The sequence below is a fragment of the Cladophialophora psammophila genome (assembly GCF_000585535.1).
Source record: "Cladophialophora psammophila CBS 110553 chromosome Unknown aczJe-supercont1.9, whole genome shotgun sequence".
In the NCBI taxonomy this organism is placed as follows: domain Eukaryota; kingdom Fungi; phylum Ascomycota; class Eurotiomycetes; order Chaetothyriales; family Herpotrichiellaceae; genus Cladophialophora; species Cladophialophora psammophila.
Window position 1 is genome coordinate 1,223,027 of NW_006912930.1, and position 25,895 is coordinate 1,248,921.

General features: G+C 52.5%; 10 protein-coding genes across 10 annotated transcripts; 4 read left to right on the forward strand and 6 right to left on the reverse strand.

Annotated features, from left to right (window-relative positions):
* Positions 1-434: 434 nt before the first annotated feature.
* A1O5_06623 (uncharacterized protein) lies at positions 435-1,235 on the forward strand (the record flags this gene model as incomplete). Its single annotated transcript, XM_007747215.1, has 1 exon — positions 435-1,235. One exon carries the CDS (start codon positions 435-437, stop codon positions 1,233-1,235), a length of 801 nt encoding a protein of 266 aa, XP_007745405.1.
* Positions 1,236-1,492: 257 nt separating this feature from the next.
* On the forward strand, positions 1,493-3,064 carry A1O5_06624 (uncharacterized protein; the record flags this gene model as incomplete). The annotated part of the gene is made up of 1 exon (XM_007747216.1): positions 1,493-3,064. One exon carries the CDS (start codon positions 1,493-1,495, stop codon positions 3,062-3,064), a length of 1,572 nt encoding a protein of 523 aa, XP_007745406.1.
* A 256-nt stretch (positions 3,065-3,320) lies between these two features.
* On the reverse strand, positions 3,321-5,042 carry A1O5_06625 (uncharacterized protein; the record flags this gene model as incomplete). Its single annotated transcript, XM_007747217.1, has 1 exon — positions 3,321-5,042. The coding sequence occupies one exon, from the start codon at positions 5,040-5,042 to the stop codon at positions 3,321-3,323; it is 1,722 nt and encodes a 573-aa protein (XP_007745407.1).
* A 707-nt stretch (positions 5,043-5,749) lies between these two features.
* Positions 5,750-6,720, reverse strand: A1O5_06626 (20S proteasome subunit beta 2; the record flags this gene model as incomplete). Its single annotated transcript, XM_007747218.1, has 3 exons — positions 5,750-6,421; positions 6,481-6,528; positions 6,595-6,720. The coding sequence occupies 3 exons, from the start codon at positions 6,718-6,720 to the stop codon at positions 5,750-5,752; spliced, it is 846 nt and encodes a 281-aa protein (XP_007745408.1).
* A 529-nt stretch (positions 6,721-7,249) lies between these two features.
* On the reverse strand, positions 7,250-9,399 carry A1O5_06627 (uncharacterized protein; the record flags this gene model as incomplete). Its single annotated transcript, XM_007747219.1, has 9 exons — positions 7,250-7,435; positions 7,492-7,699; positions 7,754-7,806; positions 7,916-8,092; positions 8,170-8,682; positions 8,737-8,820; positions 8,914-9,092; positions 9,152-9,252; positions 9,305-9,399. The coding sequence occupies 9 exons, from the start codon at positions 9,397-9,399 to the stop codon at positions 7,250-7,252; spliced, it is 1,596 nt and encodes a 531-aa protein (XP_007745409.1).
* Positions 9,400-11,510: 2,111 nt separating this feature from the next.
* A1O5_06628 (uncharacterized protein) lies at positions 11,511-15,977 on the forward strand (the record flags this gene model as incomplete). Its single annotated transcript, XM_007747220.1, has 1 exon — positions 11,511-15,977. One exon carries the CDS (start codon positions 11,511-11,513, stop codon positions 15,975-15,977), a length of 4,467 nt encoding a protein of 1,488 aa, XP_007745410.1.
* A 1,172-nt stretch (positions 15,978-17,149) lies between these two features.
* Positions 17,150-18,667, forward strand: A1O5_06629 (uncharacterized protein; the record flags this gene model as incomplete). Its single annotated transcript, XM_007747221.1, has 2 exons — positions 17,150-18,584; positions 18,645-18,667. 2 exons carry the CDS (start codon positions 17,150-17,152, stop codon positions 18,665-18,667), a joined length of 1,458 nt encoding a protein of 485 aa, XP_007745411.1.
* Positions 18,668-20,486: 1,819 nt separating this feature from the next.
* A1O5_06630 (uncharacterized protein) lies at positions 20,487-21,332 on the reverse strand (the record flags this gene model as incomplete). Its single annotated transcript, XM_007747222.1, has 2 exons — positions 20,487-21,122; positions 21,216-21,332. The coding sequence occupies 2 exons, from the start codon at positions 21,330-21,332 to the stop codon at positions 20,487-20,489; spliced, it is 753 nt and encodes a 250-aa protein (XP_007745412.1).
* Positions 21,333-21,435: 103 nt separating this feature from the next.
* A1O5_06631 (uncharacterized protein) lies at positions 21,436-21,627 on the reverse strand (the record flags this gene model as incomplete). The annotated part of the gene is made up of 1 exon (XM_007747223.1): positions 21,436-21,627. One exon carries the CDS (start codon positions 21,625-21,627, stop codon positions 21,436-21,438), a length of 192 nt encoding a protein of 63 aa, XP_007745413.1.
* Positions 21,628-22,369: 742 nt separating this feature from the next.
* On the reverse strand, positions 22,370-23,421 carry A1O5_06632 (uncharacterized protein; the record flags this gene model as incomplete). The annotated part of the gene is made up of 2 exons (XM_007747224.1): positions 22,370-23,241; positions 23,355-23,421. 2 exons carry the CDS (start codon positions 23,419-23,421, stop codon positions 22,370-22,372), a joined length of 939 nt encoding a protein of 312 aa, XP_007745414.1.
* Positions 23,422-25,895: the final 2,474 nt, after the last annotated feature.

Genomic DNA, 25,895 nt, shown 5'->3' on the forward strand with positions numbered 1-25,895 from the left:
GCTCGGACCGTGGGAATGGATGTCTGCACAATTCATCTGCTCTCGATGCAGGCTGCTCTTTGTGGAATTAAGACCAAGGGAACGTCACTGTTTTCCCTTAAGTAGGGCAGCAATTGGCAGCAGACATCCGCAATAGAGCTCAACTTACCCAAGCAAAGCAACTCCACAGCTAGTTACTCCAGCCTCATAAGCCTTACCTATGTAACTTTCTGCGGGGAAGCTGGGGTCTTACCAGATCAAGATAGCCTTGCTTCCGAGGTCCACAGCACCAGTTGTATTGTCCTCTGAAGACTTCAAGACCCAAGGTAGAGAAAATATGTAGATCATGCAAAGACGAGTACCAACTACGGCCTTCGTTGGCGTGCCGAGTGGCATTCTTTTTCTTTTTGGCCTCTCTCATAATTGAGTTGTCGTGGAAGAAAACTTACCTGAAAATGACTGCCACACCCCCGAGTTATCAAACCGTCGTCGCAACCAGCCTTTCACCGGGAGCACTGCTTCTGGAATATAACCAGCCCAAGATCTCCAATGCATTCACACTCCAGCAATACCACGACTTAGCCGACGCTCTCCGCTGGGCACGCAATGACCCTTCCATCAGGGTGATCGTTCTCACAGGCAAGGGGAAGCACTACTGTGCAGGAAAAGTGCTTCTTCCACCAGGCGAATCCGGACCGACCATTGAACAAGAAATTGAAGCTGGCCGGAAACTTGGAGATGAGTTACAGGGGTACCCAAAGGTCTTGATTGCAGCGGTCCATGGTGCAGCGATCGGATGGGGATGCACCCAGCTGTGGAATTTCGATTTGGTGTATGCTTGGGACAAGGGGGCGGTCTTTCAAACGCCCTTCATGAGCCTGGGGTTCGTCCCTGAGGGGGCATCGAGCTGGAGCTTCCCCAAGGTCATGGGTAAACAGCGCGCGAACGCACTACTACTAGCGGCGGAGAAGTTGAATGCCAGGGAAATGTATGATGCGGGGATGGTAACCAAAGTAATCGGAGGGGACACGGTTGAGGCGTTTCGGGACGAAGTCTTCAAGATTGCAAAGAGGATCGGCACCTACAGCGCAGAGAGTCTCAGAATGGCCAAAGCACAGGTGAATCGGCCTTCTGTGTTGGCAGAGCAGAGGGAGGCGAGCATGTGGGAAGCGGTGGATTTGAAGGTAAGATTGAATAGTGACGAGGCGAAGGCGGCGATGAAGGCTTTCATGGACAAGAGCAAGCCGAAGTTGTAGATAAAATCTTGGTGGATGGGGTGGCAGTTTCGTACACCACTTGACACGCTCGGTGACACGACCGAGGCAGCCTTGCTGACATAAGATCTGTACGGCGGGGTAAATGCCCATTCTCTGCAACCTCGAAATTTAATTTTCTCGAATTTCTCAACTGCTGTGGTGGAGAGGATTTTGGTGCGCCCGTATTCTTGCGTCCACTTCGCTTTCTTTTCCCACTTCTCCTGCAGGCAAGTAAAAGTAACTCGACGGCAGTCATTATGAGCAAGCATAAACTCGACGACGAGGCCGCCCAGCTGGCCAAACAGGAGCGGAAGAGAAGGAAGAAAGACCGCAAGGCAGCCCTTCGCTTGCAAGATATCACGCCCTCTTCGACTGAGGCCACAGCCAACTCAACTCCAGTCCCGGAGGATAAGGACAGTAATAACACCAATGGCGATGGCAACGTTGCCCAAAAGCCTGTTTCAGCCCTCGAAACCCTCCGGAAATCCGAAGTCGATCATTTCTTGAAAACACAGTCTGTGCAGGTTTTTGATCCACAGAACACAAACGTCCAACCTATCCTCGCGTTCTCGCAACTTCCCGAAGACTTAGCCTCTCAATTCTCTGACATCTTCTCCTCCTTTCAGAAGCCCTCGTCTATTCAATCCGCCGCTTGGCCCTTCCTCCTCTCCGGTCGAGACGTGGTGGGTGTGGCGGAAACAGGCAGCGGGAAGACCCTGGCATTCGGCCTGCCTCTCGTCGTTCGTCTCACCTCTCTTGAGAAGAAGAAGGGAATAAGAGCTGTCATTGTGGCGCCCACGCGGGAACTTGCGATCCAAGTGTTTGAACAATTGGACAATCTGAGCAAAACAACTCAGAAGCTCAAGGCGGCATGTATATACGGGGGTACCAATAAAGACGAACAGCGTCGCAGTTTGAAGGGGGCGAATGTCGTTGTTGCAACGCCAGGAAGGTTAAAAGACTTCATGTCTGATGGCACAGTCGACGTGTCCAAAACACGATATCTGGTCCTCGACGAAGCAGACCGCATGCTCGACAAGGGCTTTGAAGATGACATCAAACAAATCATTTCCCAAATGCCATCCTCAAAGAAGCGACAGACCGCAATGTTTACAGCGACATGGCCAAAATCTATCCGCGAGCTGGCGGCAACATTCATGCAGCAACCAGTTAAAATCACCATTGGCCGCGAGGACGCTGATGACTCGGGCGAACTGAGAGCTAACCCACGCATCGTGCAGAAAGTGGAAGTCATCGACGGCTCTCTAAAGCAGCAGCGTCTTCTGCAGTTATTGAAGCAGCACACCGCCGGTCAAAAACGCAATGACCGCATCTTGGTTTTCTGCTTGTACAAAAAAGAAGCCCTCCGCATCGAGAACTTCATCCGGTCGCGTGGGTTCAACGTCGCAGGAATCCACGGTGACATGTCACAGTCCGCACGCATCGCCAGCTTAGAATCATTCAAATCTGGCGCCACCACGCTCCTCGTGGCCACTGACGTGGCAGCCCGCGGGTTGGACATCCCCGAGGTGAAACTCGTCATCAACGTAACTTTCCCGTTGACCGCAGAAGACTACGTTCACCGTATCGGTCGCACTGGCCGCGCTGGCAAGGATGGCCTTGCGATTACTTTCTTCACCGAACAGGATAAAGGTCTGGCGGGCTCGCTGATCAATGTCTTGAAAGCCGCGAAGCAAGACGTCCCAGAAAACCTGCTGAAGTTTGGCACCACGGTGAAGAAGAAGGTTCATAGTGACTATGGTGCTTTCTATCGGGAAGCGGAGGAAGGAGAGAAGAGTACCTCGACGAAGATTACGTTTGACGATTGATCTGGCTGGAAAAGTTTTTCATGTCCTAGGTTTGTCATTGTGACGTGTCGACTTTGTTGAAGAGGATTTCAAAAAGCCGGGCATCTTTGCAGCGAGGCGTTGTGGGAGGATGGATTCGAGGAGCTGTAAAAGGAATTCACGCTCGGTTATGAGACTAGAAATAGACAGACTGGTTAGACGAGCGGGACCTTAGGTGAATATAGACGTTGAAAGCCCCCTAAAAAAAATGAATGGAAAAAAGGAGATCGGGAACAACTCACATGGTAGAACCCAGGAGTATCGCACCAGTAATCCAGAAAGCAAGAAACTGGAGATCCAATCCCCCTTTCCCAGCGTCTGATGTTGTGAAAGAGCCACTCATTCTCAACCCGAGGGTCACAAGCACGGCGACAGCGATGCCCGCTTTTGCCGGCATCGCGTCATTGAGCATCATCATCTCCTTGGCCTCCCAGCCCCCGTTTCGTCCGGACTTGGACTCGGACCTGTCGTCCACCTCACGTTGCGCCTGCGTCGTGACCCAGGTCTTCAAAAATGCCACGCTCCACAGAATCCTCAGGCCCATGTTCACCATGTTGGCGCCCACGAGACCGACGCTGCCCACCGCCCACACCTTCAACATGGCCCATGCCGCGACGCCGTAAATCCCCGTGAACACCAGCATCCAGAGGCTCTGGCTGCGCAGCTGGGCCGAGGTGGCGACGCTCGTGACGAAGGCGTCGAGGATGCCGTTGACGGCCATCAGCGGGATGTAGTAGCAATAGGTCGAGAGGAGGAGGGATGTCGATGGGGTACGCCATTGAGGGGAGAGGATGTAGGGGATGAGAAAGGGGAGGATTTGCGGGGCGAGGCTGAGTAAGGGGAGCGAGAAGAGGAGGTAGATGCGTAGGGTTGTGGAGAGGTAGGAGAGAACGAGACGGGTGTTGTTTGTATCCTCGTTGGGGCGGATCTTGTTCTTTGGTGAGTGTGAGGGTGGTGGGGCTGTGGTCTTGCTCAATGAGGACGGAGAGAGAAGTCGTCCGAATGTATTTCGACTGCTCTCCTCCACGGGCTGAAAGACTAGGCGCGCTAGAAGGCCGCCGTAGTTGGAGGCTAGGGCGAAGGCGCCTTGGTCTGCGAGAGAGGAAAGGAAACTCAAGATCAGGGCGTCGCCTTGGGTCAGGAGCAGTTTGAAAACGGACTGCATGTACATGGTCGCTGCGAGAGAGAGGATTGCCTTGTGAAAGAGTTTGAAGTAGTATATCTGCTGTCGCGAAGGCGAAAGTATTCGCGTCGGGACGAGGCTGAAATTTTCGGCTTTCGACAGTTTTATCGTTGACAGGGAGTAAAGAGCCAAAAGGGTGACGGCATATGCCGCCTGTCCCGCGGCAAAGGGTAAGATCGAAGGAGCCAGGCCCCTCCGGTGTCCCAGAACGGCGACGATGCAAGCTGAGAGACATCGTGCCATTGCAGCACTGGTCTCTGCCCGTGCCCTATCTTTGTATAGAGCTTTCTGCTGGATGACGACGAAGGCTGGTTCGGCGAGTAGTTCAATCAGAGTGGCCGCCGCGTAGATCTGAAATGAGACATCAAAGTAGGGGCTATTCAGGACTTCATCTGGTGCACTCCGGAGATATAAATAACCAAATATGGTCGAGATAACCAAGCCCAGAAGCACTGCTAGGTGGGAGAGGTTGACAACAGTTTGCGTCTCTGTTCCCTCGACATTCCACTTTCCCTCCCTGGCAGAAATAGATTTCGGCGACTGAGAAGACGGACGCTGTCGTTGCAAAGCGACACGAAGACTCTCTCGTGCAAAATACAGACTTGTTACGGAGACAAGCTCGAGCTGGACAGCGATCCCCAATAGCGAGGGCGAGAGAAAGCGAAGGAGGAATTGGTTGCCGATGAAGGTGAGCGCTCTGGAGGCGAGTTGGATCAAGATTAGCAAAAGCGTTCCACTTCCCGGCTGACGGGCAGCTTGTGCTTCTGCGCCTGACATGTTGAGGTCTCTGACCGGAAGCCTGGTGGTTCTGAACGGGCTTTGGTGGTCGGACGTCGAGGGTTTGTCAACCTCAACCCAGCACGTGAGTTGAAAGAGCAACGGTTCACAGTATCCAGCAAGGCTGTTTACGGCTCACTTTCAAGAAAGTTGTCCCGTCACCATTCGCAGCGGGGGTTGGCCTTGTCAAAGAGATGTCGAAAGATTTCGAGAGTGAAAACGTGGCCTGTCGATTTCTCCGTCCAAGGTATCAAGGGGTCTTCTTGGGAGAGCTAGGAAAAGAGATGTCAGCTCCAATTCTGATAGCACATCACCAATTCAAAATACATCTCGAGCGCCCAATGAATGTAGAAGAGGCTTAGGGATTGACGCTATGAGAAGTGGATAGCATCAGAGAGGAGGAGAGCCATCAATCGGTGCTGGGCTCCCTGCCACAGCGCCGTGAGGCACAGAGGGAATAGAGCTGCAAAAGCAACGCCGTCAAGCCCACATTACTACGTTCGCCTAGCTAGGTCAAAAAAATGGAATATCTTGGCCTCCAAGCCTTTGCAAACCCTGTTGTTCTCCTCTAGATGCACATTTGCGCCATGGCCACGTCCTGCCCGGCCACAACTTTGCCCCGTTGGATGGCTTCTGTCCACGAACCAGCCTGAGATGGCAATGATGATACATGTTCAATTTTTTGGTCCGCCTCAGCCCAACCTCGCTCATACCTCGTCCACATCCATCTTCTCCACCACCACCAGGCTGTCCGAGTCACTTCCACTTCCAATCTCATGCACCGTAACATACCGCCCGACCTCCTCCTTTGTGATGACCTTCTCATTCAACACTGCGGTCGTGCCTCTTGCAAACTTGTAGTTACGCTCCTTCTTTGCGCGCTCGTTGGGTTTGATGTAGTTCCGCATCAGCTGTGACGGTCTGCCCTTTTCAATCACACACACGTCGACGTTGCTTCCTGAACCCAGATCATTGAAGATACCGGCCATGATCGCTTCCGAGCATATTTTGATCGCCTCCTCTCTGGTGCAGTTCTTCTTCCATGTTGATTCGAAGACTGCCATTGCCGCGAGCGAACCGGAACCCATAGTGACGTAGGGGAGTTTGTCTGTTGAACCGTGGGCATGGACAGTGAATAATCCAACTCCTGTAGGATCAACCCCCGCAACGACTAGATATGCGCCAATGTAGCCCTGGTATCGGAACAGATGTTGTTTTAGCATCGTCATCACCGTCACCACTCGGGGTGTCCGACCCGTAGATAGTGAGTGTAGTTCGAGGTTGGAGGAGATGAGAGCGGTTGTGAATTCGGTGTCTGCTGCAGTGCCGGCACCGGCGCACCAGATGTTGGGAGAAATGTAATGCAATTTTTCGCAGTTCTGTTCCGGATTAGAAAGAGTCAGAGACTTTGAGGGCGACAAGTTTGATGTATACGCACCTTGTCCGCAACTATAGGTCCGCTCGTTGCTCTCGTGTCTGCAGCAATCTATCCAGCTGGTCAGCCGTGCTCAAATTGAAGGTGGAGATGGTAGGATGCGGATTGTTTGCGTACCACCACACCATTGTCGAATATGCATCCCACGATGGTTGTCCCTGTACTAGTTGCCTTTGGTAATGGGACACCCCGTGCGTGTAAGGCTGCGTTGCGATTGTAGTTGCTAAAGTCGAAGCCGGGCATGCTTGCGGCGGAGGCACAGAGCCTTGACTTGGGATAACGCTTGGTAGGAGAGCAATGAGTCGGCTTGGGTTGAATATCCACCGGTGAACGCCGGCAGAAAGATTGAATGCTGAAGTTATGAGATGCAGTCGGAGTGTAGAAGCAGAGAAATGTAGTGTGCGAGGGAGGAGCTTGAGGGACAATTGACGGTGGGCTTGTAGCGAACCTGAAGGCAGCTTTCGTGATGCGCAATACTCTCTGCTTGGGGGACGACGCGGCAACGCGAGTACTCGCCGTTTTAACGAGGTCACTCCCACTAGCCATTTTCGGTCAAACACCAGACAACCTTGCACAGCCTTGTAATATTTTCCTGGCAACGACAATTGGGATCAGTTTCCTTCCCTTCGCTAGGGAGCTAGATTAGGGTTACGATTGCAAGATACGTTGGCGCTTGCGGTCTATTTAGGATACTATTGGACCAGACAGCGAGAAGTTACCTAGTATGCACGTAACGTGTACCAACAGCCCAAACCCAGCTTATCCAAACCAGTTAAACCTTGGGTGTCACAAGCTCCTCCTCGTGCATACCACTGGCTTTCTCAGTGCTAGGGCCGCGCTTGCGAAGCTCATCTTCTTCGTCTTGCTGTGCCGCTTTCTCCATCTCTTCCTTCTCGGCATCGGTGGCGCCATAGTAGTGGATAGCAACTTGCTCGCCAAATTGGACATTGATATCTTCCTAGAATGCGTGTCAGTCAAGAGTCACGTATGCAACCAATTATTGTCGGAGCGTACCAAGCTTCGGCCCTTGGTCTCAGGGCACATAAAGTAGACGAAGAAAATGTGGAGAGCGGTAGGGATGATCAAAACCAGGAAGAATTTCCAGCCAATGTTGTTCAGAGCGATCGGGCCGGCAACGAGCAGGATGATATCGGAAAGATAGAGGCCGCACATAGCGACAGCCATGCCCTGGCTGCGGATATGTGTTGGGAATATTTCAGATCTGTCACCTCCCGTTAGTGGAACCCCATTCCATACCTGACTGAGCCCAACTTACACATAGAGAAATTGGCTGGCATCCATGAAAGTCGACCAAAAAGGTGTGATGAACTATAAATCAGGGGTCAGCAAGATGAAGAGATCGATTGCGAATGCGGGTTGGGTAAATTCGGGTTTCGGGGTTATTTCACATCAAGTGTCGAGGGAGGAAGGCACTCACCAAGAATATGAAGAAGATTCCGAAATCCAAAGCCACAGTGTTGGTGGTGCCTAAGTAGGTTGCTTGGATGGCAATTTCGCAGATCAAACTGACGAGAATACCACTCAGTCCGATGAGCATGAACCTCCGTCGGCCGAATTTTTCGACGAAGAAAGCACAGAAGATATTCCCAGGGAACTGCAAATGGCCGTTAGCGTGTGCCGATATTGAGAGGCTGTCTGATGACAACCAGGTCCTCTGAAATGGAAACTTACTGTGGACAAGACCCATAAGGCACTGAGCAGCAGCGGCCAAAAGCCCGTCATCCCGAGGCTGGTGTAAAGGATAACTCCGTAGTTTGCGATAATCAAGACACCCGTGAATTGATTGTTCCACATGAGAAAGAAGCCCACAAGAGCGCGTCTGCGATTTGGCTTTGTCTTGAACACTTCCCATTTCGAAGTGGTGGCTTTGATTGATTGGTCCAACTCAACTTGCTTCCTCATCTGATAGTACTCTTTGCGGGCAAGAGAGTCATGCGGGTCATCCTTTGACCTGTGGAGACGCTTGATCACTTCATGGGCTTCGTCGTAGCGCCCGTGCATCATGAGCCAACGGGGACTGTATGGGAGCCAGGGAGAGCCCGCAAGCAGGAGGAGAGCTGGGACCATCTGGAAGGCAATAGGAAACCGCCAAGGGAATGAGGAGTTCGATCCGCTTGCTGAAATGAAGTAAACTCCAAATCCGATGAAGGCGGAAAGGGTGTAGCCCATTGCGAACATAACTCCCTGTAAATTGTCAGTCGCGGAAAGCAGTATAGAAGGCTATTCGATAAAGCTTACATGCATTGACACCATGAAGCCTCGACTTTCTGGTGTTGACACCTCGGCCTGGTACATGGGAATAGCCGTCACCAAAGCACCGATCTAGACTTTGGTCAGCACTGTCATGCGTTATTGAAATATGGTGAGGATCGTGAAAGCTTTCGCACTGCCGTTACAGGACTCTCGGACACTTACACCCAAGCCATTGACGACACGACCGACCATGAACATAGCATTGTCCACCGAGGCTGCGCAAATAGTCGCTCCGACAACGAGGATCATTGCTGCTACTTGAATAGTGTGTTTACGGCTCCATTTATCGGCACAATAGGCACAGGCTGCTGCCCCGATGGCGGATCCCGCAGAGTTGACACCTAGGCAAACGGGATATTAGAACGTTTCTTGTCACTGAGAGCGAGCTTGGGTGCTATACCGTTAAAAGCACCAATATATTGAGTAGTGCGACTGTAGCCGGGCTCTCCCTGTGGAGCGAGGTGGAGAGATTTGTAGAAGCTGGGTTGTCCTATGGTGGAGCTGACTTTGTGAGTTCTGTGACTCTGTGGCAATTAAGGGAGCGTGTCCCTACCCGATAATGGCCATTCCATAAGAACATGCCGTCGAACCCAGCGCGACGAAGATCACAACCGCCAGGTTAAAGGCATTTGGGATGAGTTTCCCCATTGTGGGCGAAAAGTCTGCTCAAACGCGTGTATCCACCTTTGACAGTACAAGGCTGTGAGATTCTGCTGCGGAAAAGGTCCTTCAGACCATAAGAGAAAGAAAACGGAGAGCCAGCGGGCATGATCCTGGCACACGGGGGAGCTTTATATATCACCGCCTCAGGCGCGCTGATGGCAAGCTCCGAATTTCAGGACAAACCAGACGATATCAGAGTGGACTGAGCTGGTCTCCGAGTTACGAGAAATAGTCACAAACCGTTTGTCACGAAACACGAGGCGTCTAGTCCCGTTGAGGAGCTATTTAACATTTGATTGGATATCATAATAGGCCTTCTTGGTCGAACTTTGAGAAGTGGCCGGGGCTAGACCTTGTCAGAGTCCGCAAGTCAGGTCAGTTGAATCGTCTAAACTCGAGGAAGAAAAAGTGGCGACGAAGAGAGAAGCGAGAACCAGGCTCATGGATGCGATAGACACCGGATCTTGCCTCAAATTTCACCCTCGGGCATAGGCCGGAGAATGTGCGGGGGAGTCGATCAAGTCTCGAATCCCCCGGTTTTGCGGGGATTCACCGAGGTCAACATCTCGAAACAGTTAGGATCCGACAATAACCCACAGAAGTTTTCCCGGAGACGAATGGTTGACCATAGAATCCTGATAGTGACCAAGCCAAGACAGATATAGGCGGCGTTTGACTTTTATGTGGGTGTTGTTTATCCTCGGTTAGATAATCTGCCGTAGGGAAAGGGCCTCTTTCTAGGGAAGCATGACTGATAGATTGGACCACAATTCCGCTTCCGGTGGAAATTGTGACTGGGAGTTGTCCCATCTATGATCTGATGAACAACAACCACCCACTCAGTTTGAGTTGACGCTTGCGCCACGTGTTGGCCAACTCGTGAAAGAAGCCCCTGCATAGCGAGTTAGTCCATGCAGGTAGATGTTCAAGGGAAACCCACCTTGACGGTACCGCGTAGAACGTCCCTACGTCCGGACTACGCTGTGAACATGGAGCATCCTTGTGAGTCTCAAACTCTTTTGCAAGTCTGTCTCTCGGGAATTCATAAAGTTTATAGTTCATGCCAAAGTGGCACCAACAACAAAGCGAGTGGGAATCCACACAGCAGGTTCCAATCGCATGATGACGCTTTGAGACAAAGAACTTGCATCGTGTCAGGGAAGGCAACATGTGTCTGAGTCAGAAATTGCGAGTTCGAATCCATTCTCCGTTCAGATGGGCAGAAGTTTGTTGGAAGGAGTCTCAGATAGATCAGGGTGTGCTCATTACCTGCCTCGATACTGTAAGCCTTCCCAGAGGGGTGAATAAGGGAGCCAATTTTAAAAGACTTGCTGAGATAGACTCGCAAGAAGCAGCCCAGGTCCTCGCTGTTATTCTGTCATTCACAACTTTGTCCATTGCAGCTAGAATGTCGAAAGAGATCTCCGAGCTGAAGGTTGTCTCGGTGGTTGTGTCTCACGGAAAATGACTTGTGCTCCTAATTCATTCGATTTGTTGCGATGAACAGGGTTTCTGTGATCAAGTCCCCGGAAACCTGCCGGAAGATGCGCGCTCGAAAGCGTCCAGCGATGGGAGGTGTTGATGTAAGGTACCTCGTACGGAGGATGGTAGCCGAAGAATGCTGGCAAGCTCCTGACTGAAAAGCCTGGGCAAGCCTGGGCAACCTGGCAACCTGCAACCTGGCAACCTGCAACCTGGCGAGCTGGCGGGCTGGGCAATCGGCGACGTTGCCCTGATTTCTGATTCACCGTAGAGTACGGTGCCACAGGCGAACGCGATACCGCAATACCGCAGTCGCGACTTTTCATATTTTGGCTTCCGCAGGCATGTCGCTGATAGAAAATTGGCCACTGCCTGTCTGTGCCATCAGAAGGAGACGCAGATTTTCTTCGTTGCCTAGCTCTCTATGACTGTCCCTCAAAATTGCTGACCCCAAGAAAGCCCCATCGTTCTGGAGGCCTAGTGCACTCCTGCGACATTCTTTTACCTTCTCAACACCGAGCCCACGACGAGGTCTATCGAACACGCATGTCTCATCCCCTCTCTCACCCACTTACGCAAGACGGTCGCTGTCGGCCGAGCTCCCGCGACTAAGGATGGCCTTCAGTTTTTCGAATGCTGTGTCGAGTGGCTCAGGTGTTGGACCTTCTGGTGTGAACGTCATAGACGGAGCAGAATTGCAGGAGATTCAAACAAACGAATTGGGGTTTGCCGCCCTTAATGGCGAGTCAAAAGTTCAGCTCCTCCCAACACCATGGCCTGCGGATAATCTCCCTCCTCCCTCGTCATCGATGCTCAGTGTCGCATCTGCCCGAGGCTTGCTAGCTGCTGCAGGGCCGGACGCCGTCTATGTTAACTCTACAACCAAGATCCGGGAAGCATTTCAGTCTCCGCAACCTGAGAAGACCCAGACACGGCCTTTTCAACCTGAAATAAAGTTGCCATATCCACGAGTCTCTCACGTCGCATTTTCCTGTGATGAGAGCGTCCTCGTCATCTCGCCCTCAACGGGTGGAATCGTAGCCTTTCAGACTGAACGCTTGCAGAAAGGCAGTATACATCCCGCCTTAGAGATCTCTACCGATGGCCAGAACCTCCGAACTGTGGCACCAAATCCAGTTGTCGAATCGGCCGAAATGTTTGCCGTCATCACCGCAAATGGGGATCTGATGCTGCTTGACTTAAAAGCCGGAGCAATAAAATCTGGTGGCGAGGGCAACGTGCTGAAGAAGGGTGCAAGTTGTTTGTCATGGAGTAACAGAGGCAAGCAGTTAGTTGCGGGCATGGCGGACGGAACGGCGATTCAGATGAAACCAGATGGTACTGTTGTTGCAAGTATTCCGAAGTCAACAAGTATCCCTCCGGACTCGCATGTCTCCGGAATCTCATGGCTCGAGAACGATACCTTCTTCATCATCTACACACCCAACAACACAAGCGATGAGATTCCGCCGTCAGAGTACTACATCGTGCAGAGGGAGCCAAAAACAACAAATTACACGTTCCAGAAACTTCCCGAGATTCTGCCACCATTCGGAGTGGCAAGACCACCTGCTTTTCACTTCATCTCGAGGCTGAGGAATTTTCCACCCCATATCCAAGACTTGTTGATCGTGTCTGCTACGACCGCTACAGACGTTGGGCTCATTTCGAAGTCGGATAAGCCTTTGTCTCAGGAGGACCCAGTCACTTCCGCCTTCACCTTCACCACAATCGAAGATGATACGAGGCGCGCCCAACTTCCCCTTTCTCCAGCGATGGAGGATACGTCTCCCATCGGTATGGTTGTGGACTTATCCAGCCCCGAAAAGGTTCCAAACCCAATCCCATCGGACCCAGAAATTGAGGAGACCGCCGGGCCCGTACCCTGCCTGCTCATATTGAACAACGAAGGCACTCTGGTGGGCTGGTGGATTATCTACAACGACTCAGTCCGAGAAAAGACCACCTTCTCCGGCTTTGCATCTGTGCAAACTGCAAAGGAAGCTCCAGCACCCGCCATTCGACCGCCGTCACCGCCTCCTATAGCCGCTGCTCCCACGTCTGGTGAACCACCTGCTACCGGTGCTTTCGTGAAGGCGGCAGGCGGGGGCTTCGGCATGTCAGCAGCTCCATCCGCCTTTGGTGCCCCTTCTGCCAAACCATTTGGAGCCCCATCACCAATCACATCCGAAAAACCTTCCTGGGCTAGTACGGGATTCGGCTCTACTCCAGGGGCTGCATCGTCACCGGCCTTCGGCCGGCCTGCATTCGGTTCGGCCACACCTATGGGAGGGACCAATGCTCCGTCATTTGGGTCAGCAAGTGCCCTAGGAAGTCGAGCTTCAGCTTTTGGACAACCTTCGACAATTGGAGGGACTCCTGCATTTGGTCTGACTCCTGCCTTTGGTACTAGTTCTACTACTAGTCCTTTTGCGAAAGCAGGGGTTGATACAACCAGCTCAGGCTTTGCCTCATTCTCGAAGGGAGGAGGCTTTGCTTCTTTTGCAGGAGGCACATCAGTGCAAGCCAGCCAGAGTCCTTTCGGCAAAGCGAGTGGCACGAGTCCCTTTGCGCAAGCATCGGGAAACATATTCAGCTCTACCAAACCCCAAGAATCTCCTTTTGCAACAAAGAAACCCGGTGAAGCCCTCAGCTCTTTTGGATCGGCAACTGCTTTCAAATTGCAATCATCGTTTCGAGGGGATGGAACTACGAGAGATGACTTACCGCCGCCCAAAGAAGGCGGTGGTTTTAGCTTCGGATCTTCGTTTGGTGATATGCTAAGCGAAACAAAGCCCGCGCTGTCGCCCACTCACGACAAGGAGGAGGAGATGGGTGAGGAAAGCGCACCGAGCGAGGCTGAATCCGACAGAATCCAGGCGACATCTTTCCAGGGATTCTCTCCACAGACCTCAGCAAAACCTCCTCAGACGCTGGTCACGCCTCCATCCACTCTCATACAACCCAAGACTACGTCTGCGCCGGCTGTTTCCACCATATTTGGCCAGCCACAGATTGATTCCACAACTCCACAATCTCAAAATGCCGCCCCAGGATGGTCTTTCAACGCTTTCTCCTCCACAACTCCCAAAGAGACGCCGAAGCCCTCTCATATGGCCATGTTTGGCACCAAACCCACACCCCAAGAAACCCCTGCTGTCGTACAAAAGAGCGTACCAGCACCAACTTTCGAGCCTATTGGACCACTTCCAGAGATCAAGAAGGAAATTGTGAGTGAGGACGAGTCTGTTGAAGTCAAAACCATTCCCGAGGCACCCCTACCTCCTGATACTGTCAGTAAGCCACGGTATGTATCGGGCGAAACTTCTGTATCGTCGAACATATCGAAAACACCGCCGGGCGACACATCTCTGCCGCCCGGTTTTCTCCCCGTGCCCAGAGCCGGCCACCTGGAGGAGACTAATCAAGAACTACCAGATGAGGGCGAAGATGAATTCAGCTCCGAATTTGAGGAGGATGTGGAAGAAATCGAAGAAGAGAGTCTAGAGGAAGACGTCACCAAGGAACAAATAGAGCAATTGCAGACTTCACCGGAAAGTTCATTCAAAAGTGGTGATAGGAGTCCAGAAACAAGTCCTACAGGTGGATTGTTTACAAAGATTACCTCAGCCTCTATGGCACCGAAGCCTGCCAGACCGTTGTTTGGTGAGGTAGGCGCAGGTCCTGTTTTCCCACCACCCAAGCCACAAGAAAGTCCACGATCGCCTAGCCCCGTAAGACATGCCTTCTCAATTGATGGGCTCCGAGCAGATGCCTCCAGGTCGGTTAGTGCGCCGGCGCATCCTCGTTCCATCATTGACCAACGGAAGGCCCAATATCAGAAATCCGGGCTCGCCGCTCAGGCAGCGAGGACAAGAGAAGAAGAGGCAGCCAAAGAGAAAGCTCGCCGCGAGGCCATCGCACGGGAAAAGGCGCAAGCGGAAGCTGAGGAGCTCGCACCACTAGAGGATGACGAGGACGAGAGGTTGCGCCAGGAGCTGGAGCAACCAATCACGCCATCAGAAACGTTGGACGATTTCGTTACATATCAACCTCGACCTCGCGAAGAAACTCACAAGCACGGCATACCGGCACAGATTGAGCGGCTCTACTCGGACATCAATTCGATGGTGTACACCTTGGGAATCAACTGTCGGTCGCTAACAGCATTCCTGCAATACCAGCAACCCGAAGCAACCAATCAGTCATGGCCAGCGGTGCTTAAATCGGAGACACCTCTGGATGCCTTGAATGATGAGCTTCTCTTGACTGATATTGCAAGATTGCATGAAGGACAAGCCGTGCTTGCAGATATGCTTGCAGACTGCCATATTGGTGACTTCATTGAGAAATTTGAAGAAGCCCAAGCGCTAATGAAGCGTGAGGTGTGTGACTTGAGGAATAAGCTCATGTCCGTACGAAAGACCTTGCACAGTCTGTCGACTATAGACAGCACGGTGAGCGCTCCTCTTTCTGCCGAGCAGACGTCTATCCAGCATGACCTTCGCAAGATCTTCACCCATGTGCAGACACAAATAGTCCAAGTTGAAGATGGGATATCCGTTCTTCGTGCAAAACTCGCCCAGTCAGCGTTCACCGATGGTTCCAGCCAGCCAAGAGGTACTCCAGGACGAGTATCGTCAAGAAAAAAGCCAACTGTGGAAGCTGTGACCAAGACTGTGGAAAAGATGATGGCTATGGCGGAGCAGAAGAGTGCAGATATCGATGTGCTTGAGGCGCAGCTCAAAAAGATGAATGTGTCTGCGGCAACATCTGCGATCAGCAATGGTGACATGTCCAGTGGGCCTCCTAGCACTCCCCCACGTACCCGACAGTCGATGAACGTGGCTACGCCCGGGAGTGCGGGCAGTATCTACCATACACCGGACTCCAAATTTGGTAGCAGCACCCGTTCAGCGCGCGGTTTCAGGGCAAGTCAGAATGGGGGGTTGACCATGATATCAGCAGAAGACAAGCAACGATGGCAGGCAAAGGCGCGCCGTCGCAAAGAAGTTGCGAGCATGTTGAAGGAAGTCCTGGAAGAGAAACAAAAGGGTATTGTAAAGGCGATCGAGAGATGAATCAACCAGCAAGGACTCTGTCCTGATACTTATGTGACATTAGAAGGCTGGGGGATCTGTCCTAGGGTTGTCTTACCGTCTTGGAAATGACACAGGGAGTGTTTCTTAGATTTTGTAGGAGATATGTAGCAGCGAAGGATTGAGAAACCCGTGCTGGCTGGTGCCCAAATCCTCAGCGAGGCAGCATTGGGCAGCACTTGGCAGCACCAATCCATACCACGTGACCTGATCACATGATCCGTGGCTTGGCACGCAGTCAAATTTCCCCTCCCCGATGCCGTGGTGCCTCCAAAATTCGTATTACTTTCCAAACTCGCTTGCCCCAAGACACGCCATCCATCGCATCGCCCCCATCGCCCTTGTCAAGCGTTCGACTTCTGCATCTTAAGGAGGTGTCGATCGTCCTTGGATCACTCTTGATCATTTCGACCTCAACCCTCGACCATCTCCTCTCGCCCTTAGGCTCTTCCTCTTCTTCCAATACACCTTTCCCCCATCTTTTCGCCTTTCTGCGCCGCGCTGCCTCCCCCGACCTGCTACAACTGAATTCTCCTACAGTCTCTACCTCCGCTGCCTTTTCAAGCTACTCCCTTTCGCGCTGCGCCGTCTGCCAAAGGCCTCTTTGCCCATCACCCCGACCCCCAAACCTGCGTCTCATTCTGTCTCGTCCTTCCTCCAACGATCTTTGGCGTTTGAGTTAAGTACAGATTCACCCTTTTCCTGCTAGATACGGGAAGGACACGGGGGATCAAGACCATCTTCAGAGGCGTTGCTTTACTCAAATCCACCTTCACCTACACCTTCTCATCACCATTACCATCACCGTCATTATCTTCATCCTCTACGACTCCTCCGTTGAACATCTCGCATCACCGCCCTCAGTTTCACCTCTTCAAGTCCTTTCTTGCACCTCATCGAGCCATTGCAGAGCACGCACCACATCTCTCAAGTTCACAACCAACCCCAGCACGAATCTGAAATCCTCCTCTTTCGCACGCACACTTTAATCCCTGGCGTTTCGCTCTCGCATCCGCAGTTCGATCCTCTTCCCCACATCAGCAAGTTTTCCTTCGACCGCCCCTTGGTGTACATAAAAAATATCTCAAAGAACAATAATAACAAGAATTTTGACCAAACACTCTCCCCCTGGGTAATCCCTCGAAATACGCGCCATGTCTGCCTCACCTACCTCCCACGCCATGTCCTCAGCGAAGCGGCCCTTGGAAGACCCCTCTTCCCCTTCTGCCCCGACTGACTTACCAGATGCGAAACGCCCGGCTCTAGACAAGGTGGTTAGAGAAGATGCAGCAGCTGAAGGATCTGCTACCGCTAGCAGCGGATCTGTCGAAGGCCCAAAATCGACTGAAAAGCATCCACTGCCGACACCTGTCACGAATGGAGCGACAGAGCCACATGCTGAAGGCGCGACAGCTGTGGGAACCAAGGGAGCACCAGTCGTTCCCTCGCCAGAGACACAGCCGCAGGCGTCTACTTCCCAGGCCGATCGAGCCACCTCTCAGCCTCCGTCGATGCCGCCGCAAGACGAGACAAACTGGATTCATATTCGTGCAGTCATTTCGAGTGCGGAAGCTGCAACCTGTATCGGCAAAGGTGGCGAGAATGTGACTCAAATTCGAAGACTCTCTGGGGCCAAGTGTACCGTGAGCGATTATTCGCGCGGCGCAGTCGAGCGCATCTTGACTGTTAGTGGTGCTCAAGATGCCGTCGCAAAGGCTTTCGGCCTTATTATTCGCACTCTCAACAACGAGCCTCTCGAAGCTGCATCAACTGCCCAATCCAAGACTTATCCACTACGACTCCTGATCCCGCATATTCTGATCGGCTCCATCATTGGAAAATCCGGTGTGCGCATTCGAGAAATCCAGGAAGCCTCGGGAGCTCGTCTCAATGCTTCGGATTCGTGCCTGCCACTTTCCACCGAGCGCTCTCTTGTTGTTCTGGGCGTTGCCGATGCGGTTCACATTGCCACGTACTATATTGCGGTTACATTGGTTGAGCAATTGACGGAACGTTTTGGTGGCCCTGCCGCATCCGCTTACGCCACCAGAAGTGGCGGCCCAGCAGGAGTTGTACCGGGTGGCATGCAGGTTGTGCCATACGTTCCTCAGCCAGCCGGCGGTCAATACGGCCACCCAGACATGTACAAGAGGCACAACACGCATCCACCGCAACGAATCCCTCCTCAATCTTTTGGCACGCCGCAGATGCATGGTACTCCTCAACAGTCATATCCTCAGTTTCCTCAGCCATACGCAGCGACGCCACGGACTCCAAGCTATGGAGTCGGCCCACAGCAAGCAGCGGCGTACGGCCAAATGCCACCTCAACCTGCTGCTCACGGGCAACCTGCCCAGCCAGCACACGCGATGCCAGGGCAGCCAATAACGCAGCAGATCTTCATTCCCAACGATATGGTTGGGGCAATCATAGGCAAAGGCGGTGCCAAAATCAATGAGATTCGGCATCTCAGTGGAAGTGTCATCAAGATCAATGAGCCACAGGACAACAGTAATGAAAGATTGGTCACCATCACCGGAACCCCAGAATGCAATCAAATGGCATTGTACATGCTTTATTCGAGACTGGGTAAGTTCTTGACCGCAACATTCAACCCTGGTTTGATATGCAAACTGACCGCATGAACAGAGAGCGAGAAACATCGGATCTAGATGGCACAAAGAACCTGCCGCCCGCTTGGTACAGTGACGGCTCGAATCTCTGATTCTATGTCGAAGTCGCCATTTCTTTCGGGCTCTTCGGCGTGATGAATATTGTGGCCGCGCTCCCAACTAGTATTTTTCCTTTGTGTACGTGGTCCGGGCAAAGCAGCACTGAAGGAGGCATTGCCCCATCTATGGTATTGCAAGGATCCGGGATAATCAGAGAAGTCGGACGAATTGGAAGGCGTCAATATTTTCATCGAAGTCGAGAACACATCTCCGAGGCATCGAAAGAGATGGCTATTGGGAAGTGACGGATGGCCAACTATCCGCGTTATGCCTGGCTTGATGAATGTGTATCATCAATAGACTGCAAAAGTTCGTTTCTGGGTGTTTTAGCATTACATCAATTAATGTCTTGTGGTGATGACTGCTTGAGCTCTTCCATTGCCACAGCTCTTCACTCTTTCGCTGCCAAGGGTTGAGAAATTGTGGGCGCATCCCACACCGTGATGCCGCCCTGTGGTGGTCACCCCGGGCTCCTAAGAGGCAGGGCGAGCCGGGTGAGCGATAAAGACCTGGCGTCTCGGCGCGGGCCCCGGAACGTTCGTTATATTTAACGATATCACCGCAGTCGCTGCCGCTTTAGAAGAATGCGTACTGTGGTACCACGGCCCACCGTACAAGATGCCCTCTGGTGCGAGCCAGCTTGTCTCAGTGCCTTAATCAAAAGGCACCGAGCGTCTACGAATTTACCATGTTGCGGAATCCTCGGCAGAGATAAGCGGAGAAAAGTGCGAGCGTCCTCGGGAGCAGTGACGGAGTAATTACTACGGCACTTGTGTCCATATCACCAATAACTGTGGGCATTGCCTCTATTCAACCTGTGTGATATAGAACGACCCCTGGCATCTCAAGCATATCGCCTTGACGGATGTCAAGGGCTCTTCAATGACTGTCCAGAAGACATGGCTTTTTCTGTTGCTTTGTAGGTATAAATGTCTGTCTAAAATTTGAACGTGTTGGCAATTGCACCGATGCCTTCCAAGTCGACCTTAACAACGTCCCCGTCAGCGATATACCCTTTTGGATTCATAAAATGTCCCTCCCCCGCCCCATTCACTCTGGTGATGATAGATATATTCTGGGGGTCTGGGATGGCTGTCTTGGTCGCGATGCAGGGCCCCATGGGTGTCCTGGGCCGGGTGGGGAAACAAATCGTGAAAGAGAGCCCAAGCGCCTTTACCTCCGTCGACTGACTGTGGTAGTTGAGCCCGATACAGAGGACCAACGGAGTGGTGGGAATAGGGCACAGCACCTTGGCTGGAGTGGGCTCGTTAGCTGAAAAGCGACGACACACAGGATAAAGGGGGCGCCTTCTTCCGCACAGTACTTACCTTGTCGACATGAGCCTTCGTGTCTGTTACTGTTAAACTTGTGTATGGATCTCCGGACAAGACTGAAACCTGAGATCCAACCCATTTGCTCGAAGGCAGGTTTCCTGGAACTTCGCCGTAACGCTCCTGGGCCCTTCTTGTCGGTAAATCGGAGGAATTTCGTCACTACCATGGGATCGAGAGAGCTCAGATGGTGGGAGGCGGAAGGATTATGTGAGTGGTTCGAATTCCGGGTGATGGAGTTGACACCGGCATATACTTGACGTTAGATATGTAGGTCTCGTTCAAGGTGGAAGCGAGCGACTGGCCGCTTAAAGCCGAGATTACTATATAGGAGGATCCGTGGAGGATGCAAAACACCGTTCACGGCTTTATCAGATTGAGCTTCTCCAGACAACATGCTGATCGGTGTCCCGGGAACGGCCTGCTCCCTATAGGGCCATTCTCTTTCTTCGCACCGACTTCCCACGGTCATATGTGCTCGGATATTGTGTCAGTGAGTCTTTCCAGCTGCCTCGCCACTCTACGACTATGGTGCTCTGCGAAGACGTACGAGGCAGCACTTTATTGATTTCTTTCAACAAGCAGACGAGGGCGCTGACACGATCCGTCCCGCCGTCAAAGACCGAGTCTGTGATCAGCAAGTTGAAGGTGTTGAGGTACCAGATCCGGGTCGAGAGGAACTTGGACGAGGGAACCATGAACCCAAAATGACCCAGTTCATGGACCTTGCTCGGGCCATGCTTGAATCGATGAAACTTGCCCAGTCGTTCTTTGTCTTGGCTTGTGTTGTATTGGCTTTTGGGGAGATGTCCACCCTCTGGATACTCTTGTTGCCCATGGACAAGCCTGATCGAGTGTCCATTCGGATCGTGCACTTCCACCACGAATCCACCACGGGGGCCCTCGGCCTTGCGCACAGGACTTGCACCGGGCAACAACTTCACCACTTTCTCAAGCTCCTGGTACGACTGCGCGACGAACGCACCGACTACGAATCGACGCTCGAGCGGCGACGGTGACGGCTCAGCGACATAGCGGTATGGGTTGTCGTCAAGGGGACGGGTCTGTCACTCAGGATTTTGTCGGGCACGAGCGGCGCTTCAGTCACAGCCAGGCAAATTAAATGTGCTCTACAAGGTCTCACCAGGCTCCCCTACATCACTCGTAGACGGCGACTGGTCCCCGTTGATGGCCCACTGGTTCCCATGGATTAAGGCTCCCTTGGGCAGATAGTATCCGTTATAATAGTCGTCTTGAGACAGGCGATGGGGCATATCTGTAATCAAGTGAGTGAGTGAGTGACCTTCCGCGGGAGGTGCGGGAATCAGCTGTTCGAGAACTGGTTCTTTACTTACTGCCGGGAATGACGGGACTCCATCACAACGTCTCCTTGATGGCAGCCCGAACGGTGGGTAAACGAGGAAGGTCTGTAAACTCGGGCACTCTGTCCGTCCCAACGACCTCGTCCAACTCTGCCTGGAGTCTTTGAAGCCACTCGGGATAAAGGACCATAGCGCGAATCCACGACTTCATGGCCCCTGACGTTGTTCCGGCGCCACCCCCGTACATTGTGTCAGTCACATAGACCATTCCACCAAAAGATAAGTCCCAGTGATCGCCTGCCTGGAGCCACCGCCAGGAGAAGGACGGTGGGGTTTTCAGGAACTCCATCGTGGTACTATTGCTGTGCCTCAAAGAGCAGTGCAAGAACCCAATGAACACGTCCATCGTGGCGAGTCAAGTACTTAAGACTCGGGGTTTGCCGTGGCCCACCGCAAAGAAATCTAGTCACTGAAATAGAGAACAGGAGGCCAGTTCCCGTGATTTGTATGTTCGCGCACTGGTGCACTGCTCGAGTCGCCTGTCACCATCGGTAGTGTATCTGCTTGTCATGTGATCAGTCGTAGGCCCTTCGTGCCATTGGATCCTCCCCCCAGAGGCGATACCCAACAAGCGCAGTCTCCGCGATAGCCCAGTAGCGAGCCAGCCGCCTCAAGGCAAGCCGCACAATGTCCAAGTCTCGTTCATGTGAGCGGCTCTCATTGGTCGGTCCCAAGAGATGCAGGCACCCGGGACCCGCGAAACCAAAAGCGACAAAGGGAATGGAAAAGATGACGAGGCACTGTCCAGTTCGAAGACTTCGGGCAACACCATGGCCAGACAATCTGCACCAAATTGAATGTTTCCCAACTCGTCGACCGTGACGGGAGAAGAAGGAGCATCCACGGCCTGTCGCAAGATGGTCGTTGCAGCCAGAAACCAAGCCCATGTGCTTTGCTTAGGCAGGTTGGACAGGTTTCTCCATGTTGCTTCACATTTCGCGTCGAGGTACGTGGATGCGCAGTGCTTGGCCTCCAACCAGTCTTCGTCCGCCATCGGAAGCAGAACGTTCGCGTGGCGCAAATCCAGCAAAAAGGGAGTCAAGGCCAAGGGGTTGATGAATGTGGACATGTTCAAAAAATCCATCGATCAAATCCAGCGCGACGGATGCACTGACTTGGACGTCGAATCTCAAGCGGGTCAAGTTGCGAGGAGATGCGAGGCAGATAAGATTGGCGTTTGGCAATGTCGGACCGGCATGACATGCTTCAGCATGCTTGGGGTCATTGTCCCACAGGCCATCATAATCTGTGGAGGTGAATTGTCCCAGGGAATCGGGATCAAATAGCGGCAAGGGGGGAAGCTCAGAAGCCAATTTGGGTCCGTCGAAGTTCGGAGGGCTAAACCCGGGATACTGACCGCTGACCAACTCTGGGAAATGTAGATTTCCATCCGGTATCGACACTGACGGGAGCGACTGAGACATTCCGGAACCCGTTGCGTATTGTGTGCAATAGTTGGTTGAAGGTGGGAGTGCATCGAGGCTGCCCGGGCCGATGGTGATAGTGGTTAAGCCTGGCACCTCCTGGGACTGGGAGGTAGACGTGCTGGCATCCCTGGGTTTGCGGCGGTGCGCCCTGCGAACCGGATAGACGCATGATTCCCCAACGCGCAGACACAACGAGCAGAACGGTCGCTTCATGTCGCATTTGGCTTTCTTCCGTCGACATTCCGTGCAAGCTCGTCGAGAGAGAACCGGCTGAGGCGAGCCGGTTGCTTGGTCGCCTGCGAGCGGTGGACTCAAGGCCGATGTGCTTTGTTCAGACGTGATGCCCTCAGTGCACCATCGAAGACACAGAAGGACTGGGTGTCAACTAGCAGCATCAGAGTAGTTAAGTGTAGGAGATGGCTGAGTTGACAAAGAAGGTAGATGGTTCAGGTCCAGACTGGACCCATGCAGCAAGGTTAGGATGGACAGAGGGCGATGGCAGCTTTCCCCTCAAAATCTCGATAGCCCAGTTGCAGATGTGCTCCCTTCTCCATGGCTCGAGCTCGCGTTGTGGGAGAATCATGCGGGTGAGCATACCCTACCCAGATGACGGCACGGACACACCTGGAAGGGCATTCAGGTGTGAGAGGTGTGCAGTATACGAGGTACGAGGAACTCAACTTGGCTGACTGCTCCATTTTCCTGCCGACAGAGTATTGTGGGGACAGGAGTTACGAGCGGGATGCCCGAGGATTTCCAACGCCGTAGGCACCTCGGATCTTGAGCGTGGCGAGCGAACAAGTTGCGCTTGGGTATAGGCCGGCAAGTGCCTGTAAACGCCGGTAAGTTGCGCCCAATTCCTTGGGCTAGTGAGGCTGACACTGGTTCCTATCTGCATCCCATACCATCCCTAGTATTTTTTGCATGCCGGCGGACCAAAAGAGACTCCCACTACCGATGACAGTGTTTCGCTCGGGTTATGAAGGATGCCTATCGGGGTTTCTTCGTAGACTCCAAAAACTCGTTGGTAAAGAGAGTGAAGGTGGGAGCAATGTGAGAGCGTGGTGGGAGGTGAGGTAAATGGCTATAGAAGCGGTGCGTCGAGCCGTGGTGCAGGTTTGATAATATTTTTGCTGCCAAGATGGCATCGTGGCTCCTCAAGGCTGACCTTAGTAGATTTCTTTATGACTTCGGACCATCTTCTAGACGTTATAATTGATTATTTGGCCGTGAGTCTTACTAGCGAAGACTGTCCCCGTTCACATTTAATCCCATGTCCAGTGGTTTAGTCGCTTGTGGCGAGCATCATCCCTGCAGTTCCTGAAGCGGAAACATGGCTGTCCATACGGGCGATGCTTTTCATCTGTCAGCAGAGGTCACTGACCATGATCCTTGAACAATGATTATGCATATCTCGAGCCTTGCGAGTCGCGATCATGAAAATCCTGAGAGTGAAGGTCCCGATTTGTGGGGAACTAGCCCTTCGACTCCGATTTAAGATGTCGTTAGGCATCTTCAGGCTCCTCGAGTCTTGTAGTTGCTGATTTCAGGCCTTGCCAGTCAATCGAGATACCGCGATCATTGTAAGCTGACCTGGCGAGCTGCAAACGACACCATGTGACCGAATTCTGTAGAAAGTAATGTGCGAAGAAACCTGCCCAAGGGAATGTGATGTCTATATAACGGCTGGGGATCATAGACTTGTACCTACTACCTAGGAACTATTCCAGCCCACCCAGAATCACTGCCATAACATCCACTCAACGAACCGTCCACCTAGTAGATTCCCAGCTACTTGCAGCCATGGGGCTCCGCATTTCCATCACCGTGGCTCTCGTGAGCATTACGCACCACATTCCCGCAGCCGTCGCCACAATCTCTCTCGGCCATGACCAAATGAACAACTACGCCTGGCTTACCGGCTCCCAGCCTTGCAATCCTGTCATTATTTCCACGCTCGGTTCGTCTGAATGCGACGTCGAATTCAATCTCGCCAGTTCTGGAGGCGACGTGTCCACGTATCGACTGGAGCACTGCGGCGAGGTCCTGTTTCAGCTGCAGCAGCACGCAGGAGGCGATGGGTGGGCTCTCATTGCGTCTTGCGATTCGCTTTCGGAGGATGATGGTGAGATGGATTGTACCCTTTCAACGGGTCAGGGATCTGTGGCGGAGGAGTGGAGATGTGGGTGAAGGGGTGTGACAAAGGGCGGCGGATGGGAGGGATGAAAAGGGATGGCGGCCTTGTCAGTTTTCACGACGTGGATGTAAAAAATTCTCGTACGATGAAGCCTCTCCAACATCACATTCAGTTTTGGTCACCATATTGAGTGCTAGGCCATTGCTCATTGGTATAGACTGGCCATTTTTTAGACTGTCTACTCTGGGCTCCACTGTTGACATCCTCTCCTCATTGCCCTCTTCTTAATCCGATTTGCCTAAAGGGAAGAGAATGGGCTCCTCCCTCTCACTCGTAGTTGTTGCAATATTGCTGACGACAACGGTGACTGGTGCTACCATCCTTGGACAGGAATAAACAGCAAATCACATCAGGATAAGACATGAATTCACTGCCATTTCTGAAGCAATGCCATTCACCGAAGAACGTGAGAACTTAAACTTACTACGTATCCAAGGAGAGAGAGGATTCGGAATGGGACTTTTTTGTCCGTCATGCTGGTCAAACATGAGAACTCCAAATGACAAAGAGATGGATTGGGAAATGTTTCCCCGACAGCTTTCCCGACAGCCAAGTGGAGGAAATCGCCCTCAGATTGATCATACTTGCTGTGAACTTTGTAATCCTATAGTTCTTGCCCCTCCTTTCTGTAACATTTTTGAGAAAGCGGCGAGCTGCCTTGGCCAGAGGCGGTTTTGGAGGTAGTATATCTAGCAACGCTACCGCAGCCTCTACAGATTGCTGAACAGCGAAACGGGAGGAGCACGCGGAAAATAACAACCAAATGTGAAAACAGCGAATTCACACAGCCGCCATTCCAGCGCTGGAAGCATTTACATGTTCAGCAGCTTG